The 24,402-nt window shown below is 46.3% G+C and overlaps 1 protein-coding gene across 16 annotated transcripts in view; it reads left to right on the forward strand.

Annotated features, from left to right (window-relative positions):
• LOC110515949 (uncharacterized) overlaps positions 1-18,212 on the forward strand; it is a 234,461-nt gene extending 216,249 nt beyond the window's left edge. For 5 of the 16 annotated variants that reach the window (XM_090188242.1, XM_090188243.1, XM_090188244.1 and 2 more), the window contains 4 exons: positions 5,165-5,248; positions 10,711-10,845; positions 16,148-16,333; positions 17,877-18,212. In XM_090188242.1, coding sequence (XP_090044368.1) covers positions 5,165-5,248; positions 10,711-10,845; positions 16,148-16,333; positions 17,877-17,891 — 420 coding nt within the window. In that variant the 3' untranslated portion in view covers positions 17,892-18,212. Of the gene's footprint in view, positions 1-1,075; positions 3,209-5,164; positions 5,249-10,710; positions 10,852-16,147; positions 16,334-17,876 lie in introns of all 16 variants that reach the window. The other 11 variants (XM_090188241.1, XM_090188232.1, XM_090188233.1 and 8 more) reach the window with 5 other exon arrangements.
• The last annotated feature ends 6,190 nt before the right edge of the window (positions 18,213-24,402 follow it).

Below are 24,402 nucleotides of genomic sequence, written 5' to 3' on the forward strand. Positions count from 1 at the left end.
GCCATAGGGCCCTGGTTAAAAGTAGTGCACTACGAATGGAATAGGGTGCCATAGGGCCCTGGTTAAAAGTAGTGCACTACGAAGGGAATAGGGTGCCATAGGGCCCTGGTTAAAAGTAGTGCACTACGAAGGGAATAGGGTATCATTTGGGACATATCCTCAGAGATGGGCTCGGATACTGCATGATGGTGCATTTATTCACACAGAAAAAACAACAGCAGTCATGTCTTACATTGAAAGATTTCCTTGGAGTTTAGTAGGGTTGACAGTTCATTGCTTTGGAGTTTAGTAGGGTTGACAGTTGATTGCCTTGGAGCTTAGTAGGGCTGGCAGTTGATTGGCTTGACTGTGTCTTTCCTACTGTGGTATCCCTGCATTTCATAGAATGTTGTCCTGGAGAGAAGGCTTTCGGAGAATTTATATAAGAAATGTACCCATCGCATTTCGATATAAGGAGTTGTATGTGTCAACAAGGTCGTGTCCTAATCAAATGAGTACTGCTGAACTGCTTCTATGTGTTGTACTGCTACTAGAAGTACAGTACTTCTGAGTACATGCAGGTACTGCATGTACAGTGTGACAATACTATAGGTCTATTGGTTTGACTCATCATTTTTGGTAATTTCATTAAGTTGTTGGAATGTTCATTTGAAATACATGATGTCATGATGGAACCTTGTTGCTGCATGTACAGTGTGACAATACTATAGGTCTATTGGGTTTTGGCTCATCATTTTGGTAATTTCATTAAGTTGTTGGAATGTTCATTTGAAATACATGATGTCATGATGGAACCTTGTTGCTGCATATACATGTATTGTACCTTTTTTCATACTATAATTTCCTCAACAACATTAACCATTCATCATTGAGGTTGATAAATTCCAGTAACTTTACCAAAATGACCTAATCGTGGTTGGAGGATTCTTGGATGATTCTTAGAATTCTTCCAACCCGGGGGTTCTGGAACACCTGGGAATTTTTAAGGGGAAAGTTACCGGAATTTTGAAACCCTACCTCCATCACAAACTCGTTTATAATTTTTTTCCCCCTCCATTCCATCATTCTCATCCAGGTTTCAGCAGGATCCTCCATGGAGAATCTATCAGAACCCAAACACGTATTAGCTTTGGACCAGCCATCTACTAATAGACCTATCTCAAACAAAACACTCATGTCTGAAACCCAATCTGTAACTCCAGATCTCCAGATTCCAAATGCCTTTGTTTTCAGTCCATTATCCCCTGAAATGACAATGCCCACTGAGAAGATGAGGGTATCGCCAGAAAGTCCAGAAAAAACATTGAATCTGAACAAGGAGTCCTCTTCTTCTGAAACCAGTCCAGTGTTACCAGACCTTTTCAGCCACAACGCCAAAGACAGCCAAGGTGATGAAGCACAATCGTCAGCGAGCAATCTAGAAGCACCCCCGGAGTCAGGGGCACCCACCCAGCTTGATCAGCTGCTGTCGGAATTTGAAGAAATCAAACGGGCATTCCGACCAGAAACTCTAGAACCACTGGACTCACCTCTTTCGGAAACCAGCGAAGGGGGTCTTGAAGATCTACAACCTTATGTTGAGTTAGAGGAACTCTTGCCAGAATCCGACGCATATCCCACTGAGGGTGAGGAAGAGCTCTCTAGTCCAAGTCCCTCATCCCCTATTCAGATCACAAGGGAGCCGGCTGAAATAAGCGTAGTGGCCTCAGTGCCGACCGATCTCTCCTTGTCCAATGAAACCGACCCAGAGGTATTTGGGGTGACCACAGATCTAATCGAGACCTTCCCAGAGCCTAGCCAAGTTACAGCTGATCCGGTTCAGTTGAGCCACTTGGAGTACGTGCAAACACACAGAGCAGAAAAATCAGATCTCACCGGTTCCATACCATTGGATAGCCCCACAGCTGCAACCAAATCCGCCGGAACACCGGAATCTCCAGAACCATGCCATAAAGTTCTAGAAAGGTCATCGGAATCAATTGTTCCGTCTCAAAAGTTCCAGCCACTCGAACATGAGGATGCTGCTGTATTTACCGAACCTTCAACTGTAGAAGAACATCGAATTAGTCTCCCACAGCAGGACCAGGCGACAGTCGGTGAAGAATATGACAACTCCAAAGACACATCAAGCATTCAAGCTGCAGTCAAAAAGGCATCTATTGAACAAAGCAAAGTATTGTGCGAATCTGGGGTATTAATCACTGAGCCCAGCCAATTGGTAGATGAAACATGCATGAGCACTACCCCAGAAGTTGTGTCACATTTAAGGGATAGCACTCCCCCTGAAACCCTTGAATACGATGAGCAGTCGCACCACTCGCTCTCTGACGTGACTCCACAGACTCCAGAGACCGTCACCGTCTCCAGGCACTTCAGCTTCGAGGAGTTGATCCCTTACCAGAGTCCTAGGACCCTCAACATGCTGTCTGAAGAGCTCAAGCCAAATACAAGTGAGCAACCATCAGAGAATCGAGTCACCCCCGTAGAGGAAGAGTTCAGTCCTCCAGTCACCCCTGTTGAGGTAAAGTCCCATATCTCCCAGCCCGGTCCAGTAGATCCCATGGCAGAGATGGTGTCAGCCCAGCCTGATCCAGTAGAACACAGGGCAGAGATGGTGTCAGCCCAGCCTGGTCCAGTAGAACACAGGGCAGAGATGGTATCAGCCCAACATGTTCCAGAGGTTACAGCATCAGCCCATGATGAAGAGTTCTCCATGGAGTTCAGCCTCCCTCCTGAGTATGCTGAGGCATCATCCTCTATCCACAAACCCAATCCTCCGGCCTACGCAGAAGTCATACGAGTCAGCACCACAATGTACTTATACGAAGACTCTGACCCGGAGACTTACTTTGACTGCAAACAGGGAGTCACAGACTTCTCCGAGATGGAACCTGACGAACTGAAGAAGAGGGAAAGTTCAGGGGTTGGCCAAACCCAAGGACAAGCGTCCCATTCAGGAGCCCTGGGGAGAAAGTACCAGAAGCCGACGGCAATTCCGGTTTGCTCCGCAGTGCGCAAACACGAGCGTGGAGTCCTGCTGTCCTCAGGGAGTGAGGATTATGACGACGCACCTTATGATGACATCAAGGAAGAGAGCGAAGAGCTGGCCCAATCTCCCGGCACACACAGAGACGACTCGGCCTTTTACCAGGCTCCTCAGGAGCTTCCTCCTCTCAGATCAGCAGATGATGATGACTCCCTGGACAGGGTGAGATGACTGTTGAAAAAATCATCCCGCCATTCTTACCCATCTCCTGCTCTGACCACCTAGCTCCTGCTCTAACCCCTTATCTCCTGCTCTAACCCCTTATCTCCTGCTCTAATCCCCTATCTCCTCCTCTAACCCCCTATCTCCTGCTCTAACCCCTTATCTCCTGCTCTAACCCCTTATCTCCTGCTCTAACCCCTTATCTCCTTCTCTAACCCCTTATCTCCTGCTCTAACCCCTTATCTCTTGCTCTAACCCTTATCTCCTGCTCTAACCCCTTGTCTCCTGCTCTAACCCCTTATCTCCTGCTCTAACCCCTTATCTCCTGCTATAACCCCTTATCTCCTGCTCTAACCCCCTATATCCTGCTCTAACCCCTTGTCTCCTGCTCTAATCCCCTATCTCCTGCTCTGACCCCCTATCTCCTGCTCTAACCCCTTATATCCTGCTCTAACCCCTTATCTCCTGCTGTAACCCCTTATATCCTGCTCTAACCCCTTATCTCCTGCTCTAACTCCCTTATCTCCTGCTTCAGAAGGAATGAATGCTTTAACTCCGGGGATGGGATTTGAAACGCCTTTAATTCATATTTTAAACAGAATTCCTCTCGCGTGATGTCATCATAGGAAAGAACAGTGCCACTGACCCGTGATGATGTCTGCTGGGTAGCTGGTTTGACATCACGTTACTGTAACGTCAACACGGGGATTCAGAAAGCAGGTGCCGTTAGTGAGTTTAAGAGTAATGCAGAACGATACAAAAAAAAAACAAGAGAAACATCTGACAAGGAAACAGAACCAATACTGCCTGAAGAGTGATGCTAGGGAGTGCTGGATAAAGGGGGGAGTAATCAGGGTAGCGATGGAGTCCAGGTTTTCCTCATGACGGAGTGCAGGTGTACGTAATGAGGGTTGCCAGGTGTGCGTAATGAGGGTTGCCTGGTGTGCATAATGAGGGTTTCCAAATGTGAATTCTTATATCTGACCCAGTGATGTGTGTATTTCGTGTATATTTAACTTTTTCACACTGGAGTCTTACTTGTGTTGTAACAATCTCTTTGTTTCATTTTTGCTGTGTTGGGATGCTATGTTGAGATGCTGTGTAAGGATGCTGTGTTGAGATGCTGTGTAAGGATGCTGTGTTGGGATGCTGTGTGGATATGCTGTGTTGGGAGGCTGTGTTGAGATGTTGTGTAAGGATGCTGGGTTGGGTTGCTGTGTTGAGATGCTGTGTTGGGTTGCTGTGTTGGGAGGCTGTGCTGAGATGCTGTGCTGAGATGCTGTGTTTAGATGCTGTGTTGGGATGCTGTGTTGAGATGCTGTGTTGGGTTGGGTATGCTGTGTGGAAATTGAAAAAACCCCGCTAATTTTCATTTTCCGTTGCAAAACATTTTAAAACGCTTTCCTGTTGTGTTTCCTCATGAATGCGACCCGTGCAGTCTCCTGTGGGTCCCAAATGGAACCCTATGCCCTATGTAGTGTACTACTTTAGACTAGGGCCTATAGTGGACATCTATTGGTGTCATATACACTATATAGGGAACGGCGCCCCCTGTGGTGAATCAGTGTAATAACAGGCCTCAGCGCCCCCTGTGGTGAATCAGTGTAATAACAGGCCTCAGTGCCCCCTGTTGTGAATCAGTGTAATAACAGGCCTCAGCGCCCCCTGTGGTGAATCAGTGTATTAACAGGCCTCAGTGCCCCCTGTTGTGAATCAGTGTAATAACAGGCCTCAGCGCCCCCTGTGGTGAATCAGTGTAATAACAGGCCTCACCGCCCCCTGTGGGGAATCAGTGTAATGACAGGCCTCAGCGCCCCCCTGTGGTGAATCAGTGTAATAACAGGCCTCAGCGCCCCCTGTGGTGAATCGGTGTAACAACAGGCCTCAGCGCCCCCTGTGGTGAATCGGTGTAACAACAGGCCTCAGTGCTGACTGTGTGTCTGTCTCCCTCTACAGCAGGGTGAGATGACAGACATCCCTCCCCAGACTGTGACAGAGGAGCAGTACACAGATCAACATGGACACGCGGTGGTCAGAAAGGTAATCATACGTGGAAATGAAGACCGTGTTTGGTTCCTGTCATTCATTCATTACATCAGTGTTTCCCAATCCTGGTCCTGGGCAGTGGTGGGAAGAACTGAAGTAAACAATGTTTTAAAGTACTACTTAAGTCTTCTTTTTTTTGGTGTATCTTTACTTTACTAATTATATTTTTGACTACTTTTACTTCACTACATTCCTAAAGAAAATAAGGAGGGGTCGTGCTTGGAGAAGGGGTCTGGGTAGTGCTTGGAGAAGGGGGAGGGGTCTGGGTAGTGCTTGGAGAAGGGGGAGGGGTCTGGGTAGTGCTTGGAGAAGGGGGAGGGGTCTGGGTAGTGCTTGGAGAAGGGGGAGGGGTCTGGGTAGTGCTTGGAGAAGGGGGAGGGGTCTGGGTAGTGCTTGGAGAAGGGGGAGGGGTCTGGGTAGTGCTTGGAGAAGGGGGAGGGGTCTGGGTAGTGCTTGGAGAAGGGGGAGGGGTCTGGGTAGTGCTTGGAGAAGGGGGAGGGGTCTGGGTAGTGCTTGGAGAAGGGGGAGGGGTCTGGGTAGTGCTTGGAGAAGGGGGAGGGGTCTGGGTAGTGCTTGGAGAAGGGGGAGGGGTCTGGGTAGTGCTTGGAGAAGGGGGAGGGGTCTGGGTAGTGCTTGGAGAAGGGGGAGGGGTCTGGGTAGTGCTTGGAGAAGGGGGAGGGGTCTGGGTAGTGCTTGGAGAAGGGGTCTGGGTAGTGCTTGGAGAAGGGGGAGGGGTCTGGGTAGTGCTTGGAGAAGGGGGAGGGGTCTGGGTAGTGCTTGGAGAAGGGGGAGGGGTCTGGGTAGTGCTTGGAGAAGGGGTCTGGGTAGTGCTTGGAGAAGGGGGAGGGGTCTGGGTAGTGCTTGGAGAAGGGGGAGGGGTCTGGGTAGTGCTTGGAGAAGGGGTCTGGGTAGTGCTTGGAGAAGGGGGAGGGGTCTGGGTAGTGCTTGGAGAAGGGGGAGGGGTCTGGGTAGTGCTTGGAGAAGGGGGAGGGGTCTGGGTAGTGCTTGGAGAAGGGGGAGGGGTCTGGGTAGTGCTTGGAGAAGGGGGAGGGATCTGGGTAGTGCTTGGAGAAGGGGGAGGGGTCTGGGTAGTGCTTGGAGAAGGGGGAGGGGTCTGGGTAGTGCTTGGAGAAGGGGGAGGGGTCTGGGTAGTGCTTGGAGAAGGGGGAGGGGTCTGGGTAGTGCTTGGAGAAGGGGGAGGGGTCTGGGTAGTGCTTGGAGAATGATGTACTTTTTACTCCCATCCATTTTCCCTGACACCCAAAAGTACTCGTTACATTTTGAATGCTTAGTAGGACAGAACAATGGTCCAATTCACGCTCTTACCAAGTGAACATCCCTGGTCGTCCCTACTGCCTCTGATCTGATGGACTCTCTAAACAGAGAACATCCCTGGTCATCCCTACTGCCTCTGATCTGGCGGATTCACTAAACAGAGAACATCCCTGGTCATCCCTACTGCCTCTGATCTGGAGGACTCACTAAACAGAGAACATCCCTGGTCATCCCTACTGCCTCTGATCTGGTGGACTCACTAAACAGAGAACATCCCTGGTCATCCCTACTGCCTCTGATCTGGAGGACTCACTAAACAGAGAACATCCCTGGTCATCCCTACTGCCTCTGATCTGGCGGATTCACTAAACAGAGAACATCCCTGGTCATCCCTACTGCCTCTGATCTGATGGACTCTCTAAACAGAGAACATCCCTGGTCATCCCTACTGCCTCTGATCTGGCAGATTCACTAAACAGAGAACATCCCTGGTCATCCCTACTGCCTCTGATCTGGAGGACTCACTAAACAGAGAACATCCCTGGTCATCCCTACTGCCTCTGATCTGGTGGACTCACTAAACAGAGAACATCCCTGGTCATCCCTACTGCCTCTGATCTGGAGGACTCACTAAACAGAGAACATCCCTGGTCGTCCCTACTGCCTCTGATCTGATGGACTCTCTAAACAGAGAACATCCCTACTGCCTCTGATCTGATGGACTCTCTAAACAGAGAACATCCCTACTGCCTCTGATCTGATGGACTCTCTAAACAGAGAACATCCCTGGTCATCCCTACTGCCTCTGATCTGGAGGACTTACTAAACAGAGAACATCCCTGGTCGTCCCTACTGCCTCTGATCTGAGGGACTCTCTAAACAGAGAACATCCCTGGTCATCCCTACTGCCTCTGATCTGGAGGACTCACTAAACAGAGAACATCCCTGGTCATCCCTACTGCCTCTGATCTGGAGGACTCTCTAAACAGAGAACATCCCTGGTCCTCCCTACTGCCTCTGATCTGGTGGACTCACTAAACAGAGAACATCCCTGGTCGTCCCTACTGCCTCTGATCTGGTGGACTCACTAAACAGAGAACATCCCTGGTCGTCCCTACTGCCTCTGATCTGGAGGACTCACTAAACAGAGAACATCCCTGGTCATCCCTACTGCCTCTGATCTGGAGGATTCACTAAACAGAGAACATCCCTGGTTATCCCTACTGCCTCTGATCTGATGGACTCTCTAAACAGAGAACATCCCTGGTCCTCCCTACTGTCTCTGATCTGGTGGACTCACTAAACAGAGAACATCCCTGGTCGTCCCTACTGCCTCTGATCTGGTGGACTCACTAAACAGAGAACATCCCTGGTCGTCCCTACTGCCTCTGATCTGGAGGACTCACTAAACAGAGAACATCCCTGGTCATCCCTACTGCCTCTGATCTGGAGGACTCACTAAACAGAGAACATCCCTGGTTATCCCTACTGCCTCTGATCTGATGGACTCTCTAAACAGAGAACATCCCTGTTCGTCCCTACTGCCTCTGATCTGATGGACTCTCTAAACAGAGAACATCCCCGGTCATCCCTACTGCGTCTGATCTGATGGACTCTCTAAACAGAGAACATCCCTGGTCATCCCTACTGCCTCTGATCTGGAGGACTCACTAAACAGAGAACATCCCTGGTCATCTCTACTGCCTCTGATCTGGAGGACTCACTAAACAGAGAGCATCCCTACTGTCTCTGATCTGGTGGACTCTCTAAACAGAGAACATCCCTGGTCATCCCTACTGTCTCTGATCTGGAGGACTCACTAAACAGAGAACATCCCTGGTCATCCCTACTGCCTCTGATCTGGAGGACTCTCTAAACAGAGAACATCCCTGGTCATCCCTACTAGCCTCTGATCTGATGGACTCACTAAACAGAGAACATCCCTGGTCATCTCTACTGCCTCTGATCTGGAGGACTCTCTAAACAGAGAACATCCCTGGTCATCCCTACTAGCCTCTGATCTGATGGACTCACTAAACAGACATGCTTAGTTTGAAAATTACGTCTGAGCGTTGGAGTGCGCCCCTGGCTATCCGTAAATTAAATAAAAAACAAGATTATTATAGTTTGCTTAATATAAAGAATTTGAAATAACTTTTGATACCTAAGTGTTATTTAAAACCAGAAACTTTTAGACTTTTACTCAATTAGTATTTTACTGGGTGACTGGGTCACTTTACTGGGTCACTTTTACTTGAGTCATTTTCTATTAAGGTATCTTTACTTTTACTCAAGTTTGACAATTGGGTACTTTTTCCACCACTGGTCCTGGGGACCCAAAGTGGTGCACATTTAGTTCTGATCACACACCTGATCCCACACCTGATCCCACACCTGATCACACACCTGATCCCACGCCTGATCACACACCTGATCCCACACCTGATCCCACACCTGATCACACACCTGATCACACACCTGATCACACACCTGATCCCACACCTGATCACACACCTGATCCCACACCTGATCCCACACCTGATCACACACCTGATCACACACCTGATCACACACCTGATCACACGCCTGATCCCACGCCTGATCCCACGCCTGATCACACGCCTGATCACACGCCTGATCACACGCCTGATCCCACGCCTGATCACACACCTGATCCCACACCTGATCACACGCCTGATCCCACGCCTGATCACACACCTGATCACACACCTGATTACACACCTGATCCCACACCTGATCACACACCTGATCACACACCTGATCACACACCTGATCCCACGCCTGATCACACGCCTGATCACACGCCTGATCACACGCCTGATCACACACCTGATCACACGCCTGATCACACGCCTGATCACACACCTGATCACACACCTGATCACACACCTGATCCCACACCTGATCACACACCTGATCCCACACCTGATCCCACACCTGATCCCACATCTGATCCCACACCTGATCACACACCTGATCCCACACCTGATCCCACACCTGATCCCACACCTGATCCCACACCTGATCACACGCCTGATCCCACGCCTGATCACACGCCTGATCCCACACCTGATCCCACACCTGATCCCACACCTGATCCCACACCTGATCCCACGCCTGATCACACGCCTGATCCCACGCCTGATCACACGCCTGATCCCACGCCTGATCCCACGCCTGATCCCACGCCTGATCCCACGCCTGATCACACGCCTGATCCCACGCCTGATCCCACGCCTGATCCCACGCCTGATCACACGCCTGATCCCACGCCTGATCCCACGCCTGATCCCACGCCTGATCACACGCCTGATCACACGCCTGATCACACGCCTGATCACACGCCTGATCCCACGCCTGATCCCACGCCTGATCCCACGCCTGATCACACGCCTGATCACACGCCTGATCACACGCCTGATCCCACGCCTGATCCCATGCCTGATCACACACCTGATCCCACACCTGATCACACGCCTGATCACACGCCTGATCACACGCCTGATCACACGCCTGATCACACGCCTGATCCCACGCCTGATCCCACGCCTGATCACACGCCTGATCCCACGCCTGATCCCACACCTGATCACACGCCTGATCACACGCCTGATCACACGCCTGATCCCACGCCTGATCCCACGCCTGATCCCACGCCTGATCCCACGCCTGATCACACGCCTGATCCCACGCCTGATCACACGCCTGATCCCACACCTGATCACACGCCTGATCCCACGCCTGATCCCACACCTGATCACACACCTGATCCCACACCTGATCACACACCTGATCACACACCTGATCACACACCTGATCACACACCTGATCCCACACCTGATCACACACCTGATCCCACACCTGATCACACACCTGATCACACACCTGATCACACACCTGATGTTACTCATCAACTCATCAAGCCTTTAGTTCGTAGAACCAGGTGTGTTAATTCAAAAGCCAAAAAACACAAATGTGCCTTTGGGTCCCCAGTATAGAGACACACTACATTACAACATGTCTCCTTTGGGTCCCCATTATAGTGTATGTGTGTGTGTGTGTGTGTTTTTATGTGTGTGTGTGTTGTGTCTATCTGTGTGTGTGTGTGTGACTTACCCTAACCTGTTCTGTGACCTTTGCCCTCTGCCCTCTCCATCCAGACTACCCGTGAGGTGAACCGCCAGGTGATGTCGAGTGAGGGGTCGCAGAGGGAGGAGGGGGGTGACTCCCCGGGGGAGGAGGGAGACGGATACTCCAGAGTGGTCGAGAGGAGGAGCCACAGAGATCTCTCAGAGGTGAGGGTGTGTATATGAGTTTGTCAGGGTTGGGGTCAATAGCAGATCAATAGCGGAGGTGGATAAAGATGACATCCCCCATTTATTACAGCTACAGTTCTCTGTGTTTGGTTCTCTTCTCCTGTATAAACAGCTACAGTTGGCTGTGTTGGTTCTCTTCTCCCGTATAAACAGCTACAGTTCTCTGTGTTGGTTCTATTTCCCTGTATAAACAGCTACAGTTCTCTGTGTTTGGTTCTCTTCTCCTGTATAAACAGCTACAGTTGGCTGTGTTGGTTCTCTTCTCCCGTATAAACAGCTACAGTTCTCTGTGTTGGTTCTCTTCTCCTGTATGAACAGCTACAGTTCTCTGTATTGGTTCTCTTCTCCTGTATAAACAGCTACAGTTGGCTGTGTTGGTTCTCTTCTCCTGTATAAACAGCTAATAGAAATAGAATTGCGCCCAAATCAAATCAAAGTTTATTTGTCACGTGCGCCGAATACAACAGGTGTAGTAGACCTCACAGTGAAATGCTGAATACAACAGGTGTAGTAGACCTCACAGTGAAATGCTGAATACAACAGGTGTAGTAGACCCTACAGTGAAATGCTGAATACAACAGGTGTAGTAGACCTCACAGTGAAATGCTGAATACAACAGGTGTGGTAGACCTTACTGTGAAATGCTGAATACAACAGGTGTAGTAGACCCTACAGTGAAATGCTGAATACAACAGGTGTAGTAGACCTTACAGTGAAATGCTGAATACAACAGGTGTAGTAGACCTCACAGTGAAATGCTGAATACAACAGGTGTAGTAGACCTTACAGTGAAATGCTGAATACAACAGGTGTAGTAGACCTCACAGTGAAATGCTGAATACAACAGGTGTAGTAGACCTTACAGTGAAATGCTGAATACAACAGGTGTAGTAGACCTTACAGTGAAATGCTGAATACAACAGGTGTAGTAGACCTTACAGTGAAATGCTGAATACAACAGGTGTAGTAGACCTTACAGTGAAATGCTGAATACAACAGGTGTAGTAGACCTCACAGTGAAATGCTGAATACAACAGGTGTAGTAGACCTCACAGTGAAATGCTGAATACAACAGGTGTAGGTAGACCTTACAGTGAAATGCTGAATACAACAGGTGTAGTAGACCTCACAGTGAAATGCTGAATACAACAGGTGTAGTAGACCTCACAGTGAAATGCTGAATACAACAGGTGTAGTAGACCTCACAGTGAAACGCTGAATACAACAGGTGTAGTAGACCTCACAGTGAAATGCTGAATACAACAGGTGTAGTAGACCTTACAGTGAAATGCTGAATACAACAGGTGTAGTAGACCTTACAGTGAAATGCTGAATACAACAGGTGTAGTAGACCTTACAGTGAAATGCTGAATACAACAGGTGTAGTAGACCTTACAGTGAAATGCTGAATACAACAGGTGTAGTAGACCTTACAGTGAAATGCTGAATACAACAGGTGTAGTAGACCTTACAGTGAAATGCTGAATACAACAGGTGTAGTAGACCTTACAGTGAAATGCTGAATACAACAGGTGTAGTAGACCTTACAGTGAAATGCTGAATACAACAGGTGTAGTAGACCTTACAGTGAAATGCTGAATACAACAGGTGTAGTAGACCTTACAGTGAAATGCTGAATACAACAGGTGTAGTAGACCTCACAGTGAAATGCTGAATACAACAGGTGTAGTAGACCTCACAGTGAAATGCTGAATACAACAGGTGTAGTAGACCTGACAGTGAAATGCTGAATACAACAGGTGTAGTAGACCTTACAGTGAAATGCTGAATACAACAGGTGTAGTAGACCTCACAGTGAAATGCTGAATACAACAGGTGTAGTAGACCTTACAGTGAAATGCTGAATACATCAGCTGTAGTAGACCTCACAGTGAAATGCTGAATACAACAGGTGTAGTAGACCTCACAGTGAAATGCTGAATACAACAGGTGTAGTAGACCTCACAGTGAAATGCTGAATACAACAGGTGTAGTAGACCTCACAGTGAAATGCTGAATACAACAGGTGTAGTAGACCTCACAGTGAAATGCTGAATACAACAGGTGTAGTAGACCTCACAGTGAAATGCTGAATACAACAGGTGTAGTAGACCTCACAGTGAAATGCTGAATACAACAGGTGTAGGTAGACCTTACAGTGAAATGCTGAATACAACAGGTGTAGTAGACCTGACAGTGAAATGCTGAATACAACAGGTGTAGTAGACCTTACAGTGAAATGCTGAATACAACAGGTGTAGTAGACCTCACAGTGAAATGCTGAATACAACAGGTGTGGTAGACCTTACTGTGAAATGCTGAATACAACAGGTGTAGTAGACCTCACAGTGAAATGATGAATACAACAGGTGTAGTAGACCTTACAGTGAAATGCTGAATACAACAGGTGTAGTAGACCTTACAGTGAAATGCTGAATACAACAGGTGTAGGTAGACCTTACAGTGAAATGTTGAATACAACAGGTGTAGTGGACCTATCAGTGAAATGCTGAATACAACAGGTGTAGTAGACCTCACAGTGAAATGCTGAATACAACAGGTGTAGACAACCTCACAGTGAAATGCCGAATACAACAGCTGTAGACGACCTCACAGTGAAATGCTGAATACAACAGGTGTAGTAGACCTCACAGTGAAATGCTGAATACAACAGGTGTAGTAGACCTCACAGTGAAATGCTGAATACAACAGGTGTAGTAGACCTCACAGTGAAATGCTGAATACAACAGGTGTAGTAGACCTCACAGTGAAATGCTGAATACAACAGGTGTAGTAGACCTCACAGTGAAATGCTGAATACAACAGGTGTAGTAGACCTCACAGTGAAATGCTGAATACAACAGGTGTAGTACACCTCACAGTGACATGCTGAATACAACAGGTGTAGTAGACCTCACAGTGAAATGCTGAATACAACAGGTGTAGTAGACCTCACAGTGAAATGCTGAATACAACAGGTGTAGTACACCTCACAGTGACATGCTGAATACAACAGGTGTAGTAGACCTCACAGTGAAATGCTGAATACAACAGGTGTAGTAGACCTCACAGTGAAATGCTGAATACAACAGGTGCAGTAGACCTTACAGTGAAATGCTGAATACAACAGGTGTAGTAGACCTTACAGTGAAATGCTGAATACAACAGGTGTAGTAGACCTTACAGTGAAATGCTAAATACAACAGGTGTAGTAGACCTTACAGTGAAATTATGAATACAACAGGTGTAGTAGACCTGACAGTGAAATGCTGAATACAACAGGTGTAGTAGACCTGACAGTGAAATGCTGAATACAACAGGTGTAGGTAGACCTTACAGTGAAATGCTGAATACAACAGGTGTAGTAGACCTTACAGTGAAATGCTGAATACAACAGGTGTAGTACACCTCACAGTGAAATGCTGAATACAACAGGTGTAGTAGACCTCACAGGGAAATGCTGAATACAACAGGTGTAGTAGACCTTACAGTGAAATGCTGAATACAACAGGTGTGGTAGACCTTACAGTGAAATGCTGAATACAACAGGTGTAGTAGACCATACAGTGAAATGCTGAATACAACAGGTGTAGTACACCTCACAGTGAAATGCTGAATACAACAGGTGTAGTAGACCTCACAGTGAAATGCTGAATACAACAGGTGTAGTAGACCTCACAGTGAAATGCTGAATACAACAGGTGTAGTAGACCTCACAGTGAAATGCTGAATACAACAGGTGTAGTAGACCTCACAGTGAAATGCTGAATACAACAGGTGTAGTAGACCTTACAGTGAAATGCTGAATACAACAGGTGTAGTAGACCTCACAGTGAAATGCTGAATACAACAGGTGTAGTAGACCATACAGTGAAATGCTGAATACAACAGGTGTAGTAGACCTTACAGTGAAATGCTGAATACAACAGGTGTAGTAGACCTTACAGTGAAATGCTAAATACAACAGGTGTAGTAGACCTTACAGTGAAATTATGAATACAACAGGTGTAGTAGACCTGACAGTGAAATGCTGAATACAACAGGTGTAGTAGACCTGACAGTGAAATGCTGAATACAACAGGTGTAGGTAGACCTTACAGTGAAATGCTGAATACAACTGGTGTAGTAGACCTTACAGTGAAATGCTGAATACAACAGGTGTAGTAGACCTTACAGTGAAATGCTGAATACAACAGGTGTAGTAGACCTTACAGTGAAATGCTGAATACAACAGGTGTAGGTAGACCTTACAGTGAAATGCTGAATACAACTGGTGTAGTAGACCTTACAGTGAAATGCTGAATACAACAGGTGTAGTAGACCTTACAGTGAAATGCTGAATACAACTGGTGTAGTAGACCTTACAGTGAAATGCTGAATACAACAGGTGTAGTAGACCTCACAGTGAAATGCTGAATACAACAGGTGTAGTAGACCTCACAGTGAAATGCTGAATACAACAGGTGTAGTAGACCTCACAGTGAAATGCTGAATTCAACAGGTGTAGTAGACCTTACAGTGAAATGCTGAATACAACAGGTGTAGTAGACCTTACAGTGAAATTATGAATACAACAGGTGTAGTAGACCTGACAGTGAAATGCTGAATACAACAGGTGTAGTAGACCTTACAGTGAAATGCTGAATACAACAGGTGTAGTAGACCTTACAGTGAAATGCTGAATACAACAGGTGTAGGTAGACCTTACAGTGAAATGCTGAATACAACAGGTGTAGTAGACCTGACAGTGAAATGCTGAATACAACAGGTGTAGTAGACCTGACAGTGAAATGCTGAATACAACAGGTGTAGTAGACCTTACAGTGAAATGCTGAATACAACAGGTGTAGGTAGACCTTACAGTGAAATGCTGAATACAACAGGTGTAGTAGACCTGACAGTGAAATGCTGAATACAACAGGTGTAGTAGACCTGACAGTGAAATGCTGAATACAACAGGTGTAGTAGACCTGACAGTGAAATGTGTAGTACACCTCACAGTGACATTTTGAGTGAAATTTTCATAACAGATTATAAATTGATGTATATTTTCAAAGTAATAATATATCCCGTTTAACTGACGTTTTGATCCTAAACATCTTAATTAATTAATTAAGCTTTTAAAAGTTTTTATTTCTTTATTTAATTCATTAATTAAGCCTCTTAATGTGTTCATACATTTTAATTATGGGCGGTATCCCCAGTGGGATTTAACCGCACAACAACAATTACATAATGTATTTTTTTATTGTTGCAATCTTTCCTTCCTTTTTCCTTCCAGGTGACGTTTTCTGAGCGTGACACTGACTCAGCGTGGGGTGAGGAGGAATCAGCTGAAGGTCACGAGGTCAGCCGTGTGGAGCGGAACGCAGTGGTGGTGGTGGTGGAGGGGGATTGGACCGAGACGCAGCACGGTGACCCCACCCTGACCTCTGACCTCCCAACGTCCCGGGACGACTTCACACAGGTCAGCCTCCAACCAGCCAATCAGAATAGCTTTCTCTCCCTCCATCTCTCCCTCAATCACTCCCTTCATCTCTCCCTCCATCTCTCCCTCCATCTCTCCCTCCATCTCTCCCCTCCATCGCTCCCTTCATCTCTCCCTCCATCTCTCCCCTCCATCGCTCCCTCGATCTCTTCCTCCATCTCTCCCCTCCATCTCCTCCATCTCTCCATCTCTCTCTCCCCTCCATCTCTCCCCCATCTCTCCATCCATCTCACCCCTCCATCTCTCCCCTCCATCCCTATCTCCATCTCTACCTCCATTTCTCCCCTCTATCTCTCCCTCCATCTCTCCCCTCCATCTCTCTCTCCATCTCTCCCTCCATCTCTCTCATCCATCTCTCTCTCCATCTCTCCCTCCATCCCTTGCTCTATCTCTCCCTCCATCTTTCCCCTCCATCTCTCCCCTCCATCTCTCCCTCCATCTCTTCCATCCATCTCTTTCTCCATCTCTCCCCTCCATCTCTCCCTCCATCTCTCCCCTCCATCTCTCCCCTCCATCTCTCCCCTCCATCTCTCCATCCATCTCTCTCATCCATATCTTTCTCCATCTCTCCCCCATCTCTCCCTCTATCTCTCCCCTCCATATCTCCCTCCATCTCTCCCATCCATCTCTCCCCTCCATCTCTCCCTCCATCTCTCCCCTCCATATCTTTCTCCATCTCTCCCCTCCATCTCTCCCCTCTATCTCTCCCTCCATCTCTCCCTCCATCTCTCCCCTCCATCTCTCCCCTCCATCTCTCCCTCCATCTCTCCCATCCATCTCTTTCTCCATCTCTCCCTCCATCTCTCCCCTCCATCTCTCCCATCCATCTCTTTCTCCATCTCTCCCCTCCATCTCTCCCCTCCATCTCTCCCCTCCATCTCTCCCTACATCTCTCCCCTCCATCTCTCCCCTCCATCTCTCCCCTCTATCTCTCCCCTCTATCTCTCCCCTCTATCTCTCCCCTCCATCTCTCCCCTCCATCTCTCCCTCCATCTCTCCCCTCCATCTCTCCCCTCCATCTCTCCCCTCCATCTCTCCCCTCTATCTCTCCCCTCCATCTCTCCCCTCCATCTCTCCCCTCCATCTCTCCCTCCATCTCTCCCTCCATCTCTCCCCTCCATATCTTTCTCCAACTGCTTTTAGTTTGATTATTAGAGGTACTAATCACCCTCTCTCTCCTTTCACTCTGTCTCTCCTCTCTCTCTCTCTCCTCTCTCTCTGTCTCTCCTCTCTCTCTGTCTCTCCTCTCTATCTCTATCCTCTCTCTCCCTGTCTCTCCTCTCTCTCTCTCTCTCTCTCTCTCTGTCTCTCCTCTCTCTCTGTCTCTCCTCTCTCTCTGTCTCTCTCTGTCTCTCCTCTCTCTCTGTCTCTCCTCTCTCTCTCTCTCACTGTCTCTCCTCTCTCTCTCTCCTCTCTCTCTCTGTCTCTCCTCTCTCTCTCTGTCTCTCTGTCTCTCATCTCACTCTGCCCTCCTTTTTCTCTCCAACTTTCTCTCTCTTTACTCTCTTCTCCTCCCCCCCAGGGCCAAGATGTGTAAGGGACGTACCCAGAGACGGACAGTAGTGAGAGGGGAGGAGCCTGTGGTAACAGGAAACAGGTTCTCCTGGAGCACCTTCATCACCTCATCCATCTCTACTGTTAGAAGGTGGAGGAAGAGGAGGAGGAGGGGGGATGAGGAGGAAGAGGGGAGGAAAAAGGAATAACAGGCCTCCTTTATCGCCTCGCTAGTTTCCTGTTTGGCCTCTGACCCCGCCCCTTTCCCTGAAGATCCACCAATCCTATGCATCAGGCACATGCAATCCCAAAGTGCACCTCAGTCCTACCACCGTCTTCCTGTTTCAACAATCTGTTTGGTCTTAACTGATTCACTTATTTTCTTTCTTTCTGTTTTGTTTTCTTCTTTGTGTGTTTTTTTCCGTTTTCATTTTTTTTTTTGTGACCAAAGAGTTGATGTTTGTTTTCTGTATGTATTGGATCTTGATGCTGACAGACATTAGTCATATATGTGTTGTACTGCTAGAGTAGGTGGTTGGACTAACATACGCTACGATGTACACCTCACAGCACTACCTGTCTCTACTACTACAGTTCTTAGTTATTCTTTACTACGACGTGAAAACTACAGCACTTCCTCTTCCTCATATTGACCTTTCTTTAAAAAAGGTCAGATATCACGATGTCACCTGTAGCAACCCTTAACCGTAGTCCTCGCTTCCTGCTTCCTGCTTCCTGTTGCTGGAGTGTTTAGTGTTCTTGTTCTACCTGTCTTCAGAAAGTAGCTATATCTAAATATGTGGTTTAAAAAAAAAAAATTGTCATCTGTAACCTAGGCAACCTCATTAGTCCCCTCCATTACCAGGTAGAGTAGGCATGATTGGTCGGTTAGCTGGTGACGATCATAGCTGAGATATGGTTAATTATATATATAGCCTTGATCCTTTTCTCTCTCCCTCTCTCTCTCTCTCTCCCTCTCTCTCTCTCTCTCTCTCTCTCGCTCTCTCTTTCTCTCTCTCTCTCTCTCTCTCTCTCTCTGTCTTTCTCTCTATCTCTCTCTCTGTCTCTGTCTCTATCTCTCTCTCTGTCTCTCTCTTTCTGTCACTCTCTCTCTGTCACTCTCTCTCTGTCTCTGTCACTCTCTGTCACTCTCTCTCTGTCTCTGTCTCTCTCTCTGTCTCTCTCTCTCTCCCTCTCTCTCTCTCTCTCTCTCTCTCTCTCTCTCTCTCTCTCTCTCTCTCTCTCTCTCCCCCTCTCTCCCTCTCTCTCTCCCGCTCTCTCTCTCTCCTTCTCCCTCTCTCTCTCCCTCTCTCCCTCTCTCTCCTTCCCTCTCTCTCTCTCTCTCTCTCTCTCTCCTCTGTTTCTATCTATTTTTCTTCCTGTCTTTTAAACTCTCTCCATGGTTTGTAACATTTCCAACCTCATCTCATTGTTTGACGTGCGTGCATGTGAATTAGTGCAAGTGTGTGTGTGTGTGTCAGACCTGAATTGCTGCTATGAAGGGAGTGGTTTGGTAAAAGCAGCAGCAGTCTTCTCTGTTATTGGTTCAATTCTTTCCTTGTTTTTGAAGTTCTTCTTCTGTAGTTTCGGGTTCAGTAGATCGTTTTTTTGGTTTGTTAATTTGTTATGGAGACTTGACGTTTCCTTTATTAGGAAATGTATTTTATTTATTTAATATTTATTTTCCCAATGGTGAATACGCTGTGTATAAGTTGATAAGGTGTGGATCATGGCTGTCTCGTTTAGAAGCAGTCCTCTGATATGAAGATGTCTGTGTCACGAATGGCATCCTATTCCCTATGCAGAACCCATAGGGCCCTGGGCTATAGTAGTACCACTATATAGGGAATAGGGCTCTGGTCTATAGTAGTACCACTACATAGGGAATAGGGCCCTGGTTCACTATATAGGGAATAGGGCTCTGGTCACTAGTAGTTCACTACATAGGGAATAGGGCTCTGGTCACTAGTAGTGCACTACATAGGGAATAGGGCTCTGGTCACTAGTAGTTCACTACATAGGGAATAGGGCTCTGGTCACTAGTAGTGCACTACATAGGGAATAGGGCTCTGGTCACTAGTAGTGCACTACATAGGGAATAGGGCTCTGGTCACTAGTAGTTCACTATATAGGGAATAGGGCTCTGGTCACTAGTAGTGCACTATATAGGGAATAGGGCTCTGGTCACTAGTAGTTCACTATATAGGGAATAGGGCTCTGGTCACTAGTAGTTCACTATATAGAGAATAGGGCTCTGGTCACTAGTAGTGCACTACATAGGGAATAGGGCTCTGGTCACTAGTAGTTCACTATATAGGGAATAGGGCTCTGGTCACTAGTAGTGCACTATATAGGGAATAGGGCTCTGGTCACTAGTAGTTCACTATATAGGGAATAGGGCCCTGGCCTATAGTAGTTCACTATATAGGGAATAGGGCTCTGGTCACTAGTAGTTCACTATATAGGGAATAGGGCCCTGGCCTATAGTAGTTCACTATATAGGGAATAGGGCTCTGGTCACTAGTAGTTCACTATATAGGGAATAGGGCCCTGGCCTATAGTAGTTCACTATATAGGGAATAGGGCTCTGGTCACTAGTAGTTCACTATATAGGGAATAGGGCTCTGGTCACTAGTAGTTCACTATATAGGGAATAGGGTCCTGGTCTATAGTAGTGTACTATATAGGGAATAGGGCTCTGGTCACTAGTAGTTCACTATATAGGGAATAGGGCTCTGGTCACTAGTAGTTCACTACATAGAGAATAGGGCTCTGGTCACTAGTAGTTCACTACATAGAGAATAGGGCTCTGGTCACTATTAGTTCACTATATAGAGAATAGGGCTCTGGTCACTAGTAGTTCACTATATAGGGAATAGGGCTCTGGTCACTAGTAGTTCACTATATAGAGAATAGGGCTCTGGTCACTAGTAGTTCACTATATAGGGAATAGGGCTCTGGTCACTAGTAGTTCACTATATAGAGAATAGGGCTCTGGTCACTAGTAGTTCACTATATAGGGAATAGGGCTCTGGTCACTAGTAGTTCACTATATAGAGAATAGGGCTCTGGTCTATAGTAGTACCACTATATAGAGAATAGGGCTCTGGTCACTAGTAGTTCACTACATAGAGAATAGGGCTCTGGTCTATAGTAGTACCACTATATAGGGAATAGGGCTCTGGTCTATAGTAGTACCACTATATAGGGAATAGGGCTCTGGTCTATAGTAGTACCACTATATAGGGAATAGGGTCTATAGTAGTGTACTATAGAGGGAATAGGGTCTATAGTAGTGTACTACATAGGGAATAGGGATCCATTTGTGCAGCAGACCCGAGGTTGGTACGAGAGCTTCTCGGATGGTTCCTCGTTTGATTTATCAATGTGATTATTGATTACTTATTGGCCCTTGAAAGTGTGGGACCAGGTGTTAGTGGTTGTGTGTGTTTGTGTGTGTGTGAATGTGACGACATGAGCAGAGAAAAATGAACTTTATTTCACAACAACCACGTTGCACTCCACTCCTGACTGTCATGGGGGGCACACCTCCACGCTTTGGGCACAAGGACACAGGAAATGGTATGTTTAGCCAATGGGAAAGGCCCATCTAGGCAGAATACAGTATTTGTAGCCAATCAGACAGCCCCATGTAGGCTGGGATCTGTATGTCTAGCCAATGGGAAAGGCCCATCTAGGCACAATACAGTATTTGTTGCCAATCAGACAGACCCATGTAGGCTGGGATCTGTATGTCTAGCCAATGGGAAAGGCCCATCTAGGCACAATACAGTATTTGTAGCCAATCAGACAGACCCATGTAGGCTGGGATCTGTATGTCTAGCCAATGGGAAAGTCCCGTGTAGAAAGTATATGAGGGCAGGTACGGGACAGAGACACACCCGACCTAGAGGTGTGGTCGAGCAGGTTGACAGTATGTGTACACGGCATCACTCACCGCTCAGAGCGTTTAGCCACTGTATGTATCTACCACCTGTCATGTATGTACTTCACCGATGTCACTGGTTACTGTGAGAGTGACGTTTAAAAATGATTTAAAAGCCAAAATAAAAAGTGATACAAAATGCAAAAAAACTAGTGGAAGTTCACTGTGACTGGGTCGGTCCGGCTTTTAATTTAACCAATCAGCATTCTGTTTCCGCGGTGACGGCATTTATATACATACGTGATATTATACATATATATAAATATTTACGAGGGCATGTATTAGTTTATTAAAATGGTATAATAATCAAAATGCTGCAGTGTGTTTATGGCTGATAGAGAATTAAAAAAATGTACAATGTCATTTCCTGTTTCCTGTTGTGTTTTTATTGTGATGGGAAGTACTGTTGATGAAAACCTTACAACTTTTCTCTTCTTTAAGTGACTACAATATAACTTATTACAGGACAGAACTTATTCATTACAGGACAGAACATATTCATTATAGGACAGAACATATTCATTATAGTACAGAACTTATTCATTATAGTACAGAACTTATTAATTACAGTACAGAACTTATTAATTACAGTACAGAACTTATTCATTACAGTACAGAACTTATTCATTATAGTACAGTACTTATTCATTACAGGACAGAACTTATTCATTATAGTACAGTACTTATTCATGGGTTCCATGTTTCATCACAAACTTGTTTCAATATTGTTTAGAATGTTTGTTTTGGACCGATGCCTGACTGAGCATTCTACTCAATGCATCGTCAATAAGCGCTGATGAAGATTTTCATCAAATGTCCGTTACAGTGGCTTGGAAATACAATGACATTCAACAAGAGGCAAATAATTAGTAGGAAAACCTTTTGTTATCATTTTGATGTCACCAGATTGACTTCAAATGCAGTTAGCTAGCTAGATAAGATTGAGGGGAGGCCACCGGCTTTTAGCTAGCTAACGTTAGCATTGCTAGCTATTTTTTGGACAGAAACTTTGTGTTATGGGTGTAAGATGGCACAGTGATGCCATCTGTTGGTAAATGTTCATTACTGCAACTCTTGTGTTTTACCGGGGTGCTTGAGATACCCGGATGTGTTGTCATGTACTGAACAAGACTGGTTACTCGCATCAATGCCTCTGTCTCGTCATTTAACATTCAAACATTTTGTTAGCTAATGGCTAAAGTAAATCTGACAACATGATAATTGAGGGAAAGTTGTTTCCTACTAAATATTTGACTACTTAAGCAATGTCATCGTATTTCCAAGACTGTAATTTAAACTAAATAGTAGTTAGCCTCCGTCCAGAATGACTGGGCTTCTCACCACTTTAGGGCTCAACTATGGCTCCTCCGATAGAGGACGGCTTGAGAACGTTCATAACAATGAATCCAGAATTAGAAATACTGTCTGGCTAGGATCTGATTGTCAGGGGTATGTGTTATTTTAAATGACTTGTCTGGAAGGGCCCATAGAGATCCGAACGCGACTGCTGAGAGAGAGAGACAGAGAGAGAGAGAGAGACAGAGACAGAGAGAGACAGAGAGAGAGAGAGAGAGAGAGAGAGAGAGAGACAGAGAGAGAGACAGAGAGAGAGAGAGAGAGAGAGAGAGAGAGGAGAGACAGAGAGAGAGGAGAGACAGAGAGAGAGAGAGGAGAGACAGGGAGAGAGAGAGAGAGAGAGAGAGAGAGAGACAGAGAGAGAGAGACAGAGAGAGAGAGAGACAGAGAGAGAGAGAGAGAGAGAGAGAGGAGAGACAGAGAGAGAGAGAGACAGAGAGAGAGAGAGAGAAAGAGAGAGAAAGAGAGAGAGACATAGAGAGAGAGGGAGAGAGAAAGAGAGAGAGAGACAGAGAGAGAGAGACAGAGAGAGAGAGAGACAGAGAGAGAGAGAGAGAGAGAGAGAGAGAGGAGAGACAGAGAGAGAGGAGAGACAGAGAGAGAGAGAGGAGAGACAGGGAGAGAGGAGAGACAGAGAGAGAGGAGAGACAGAGAGAGAAGGAGATTGTATAATTTATGTTGCTTCTCTTGCTTTTCATGAGAGTGGAGCGTGGTGCGTGCAGCTTGTTATTGGCCAATCATAAGTCATCAAAGCTCCATGTGTGGCAGAATTTAGGAGATATCAACTGAGAAGTTAGGAGATATCTATTTAGAAGTTAGGAGATATCTAATCACAAGATAGGAGATATCTAATCAGAAGTTAGGAGATATATAATCAGAAGATAGGAGATATCTAATCACAAGATAGGAGATATCTATTTAGAAGTTAGGAGATATCTAATCACAAGATAGGAGATATCTAATCAGAAGTTAGGAGATATATAATCAGAAGATAGGAGATATCTAATCAGAAGATAGGAGATATCTAATGAGAAGCTAGGAGATATCTAATAAGAAGTTAGGAGATATCTATTTAGAAGTTAGGAGATATCTAATCAGAAGTTAGGAGATATCTAATCAGAAGATAGGAGATATCTAGTCAGAAGTTAGGAGATATCTAATGAGAAGTTAGGAGATATCTAATCAGAAGTTAGGAGATATCTAATGAGAAGTAAGGAGATATCTAATCAGAAGTTAGGAGATATCTAATGAG

Source organism: Oncorhynchus mykiss, chromosome 10, assembly GCF_057628025.1.
Source record: "Oncorhynchus mykiss isolate SJ-2025 chromosome 10, ASM5762802v1, whole genome shotgun sequence".
NCBI lineage: Eukaryota > Metazoa > Chordata > Actinopteri > Salmoniformes > Salmonidae > Oncorhynchus > Oncorhynchus mykiss.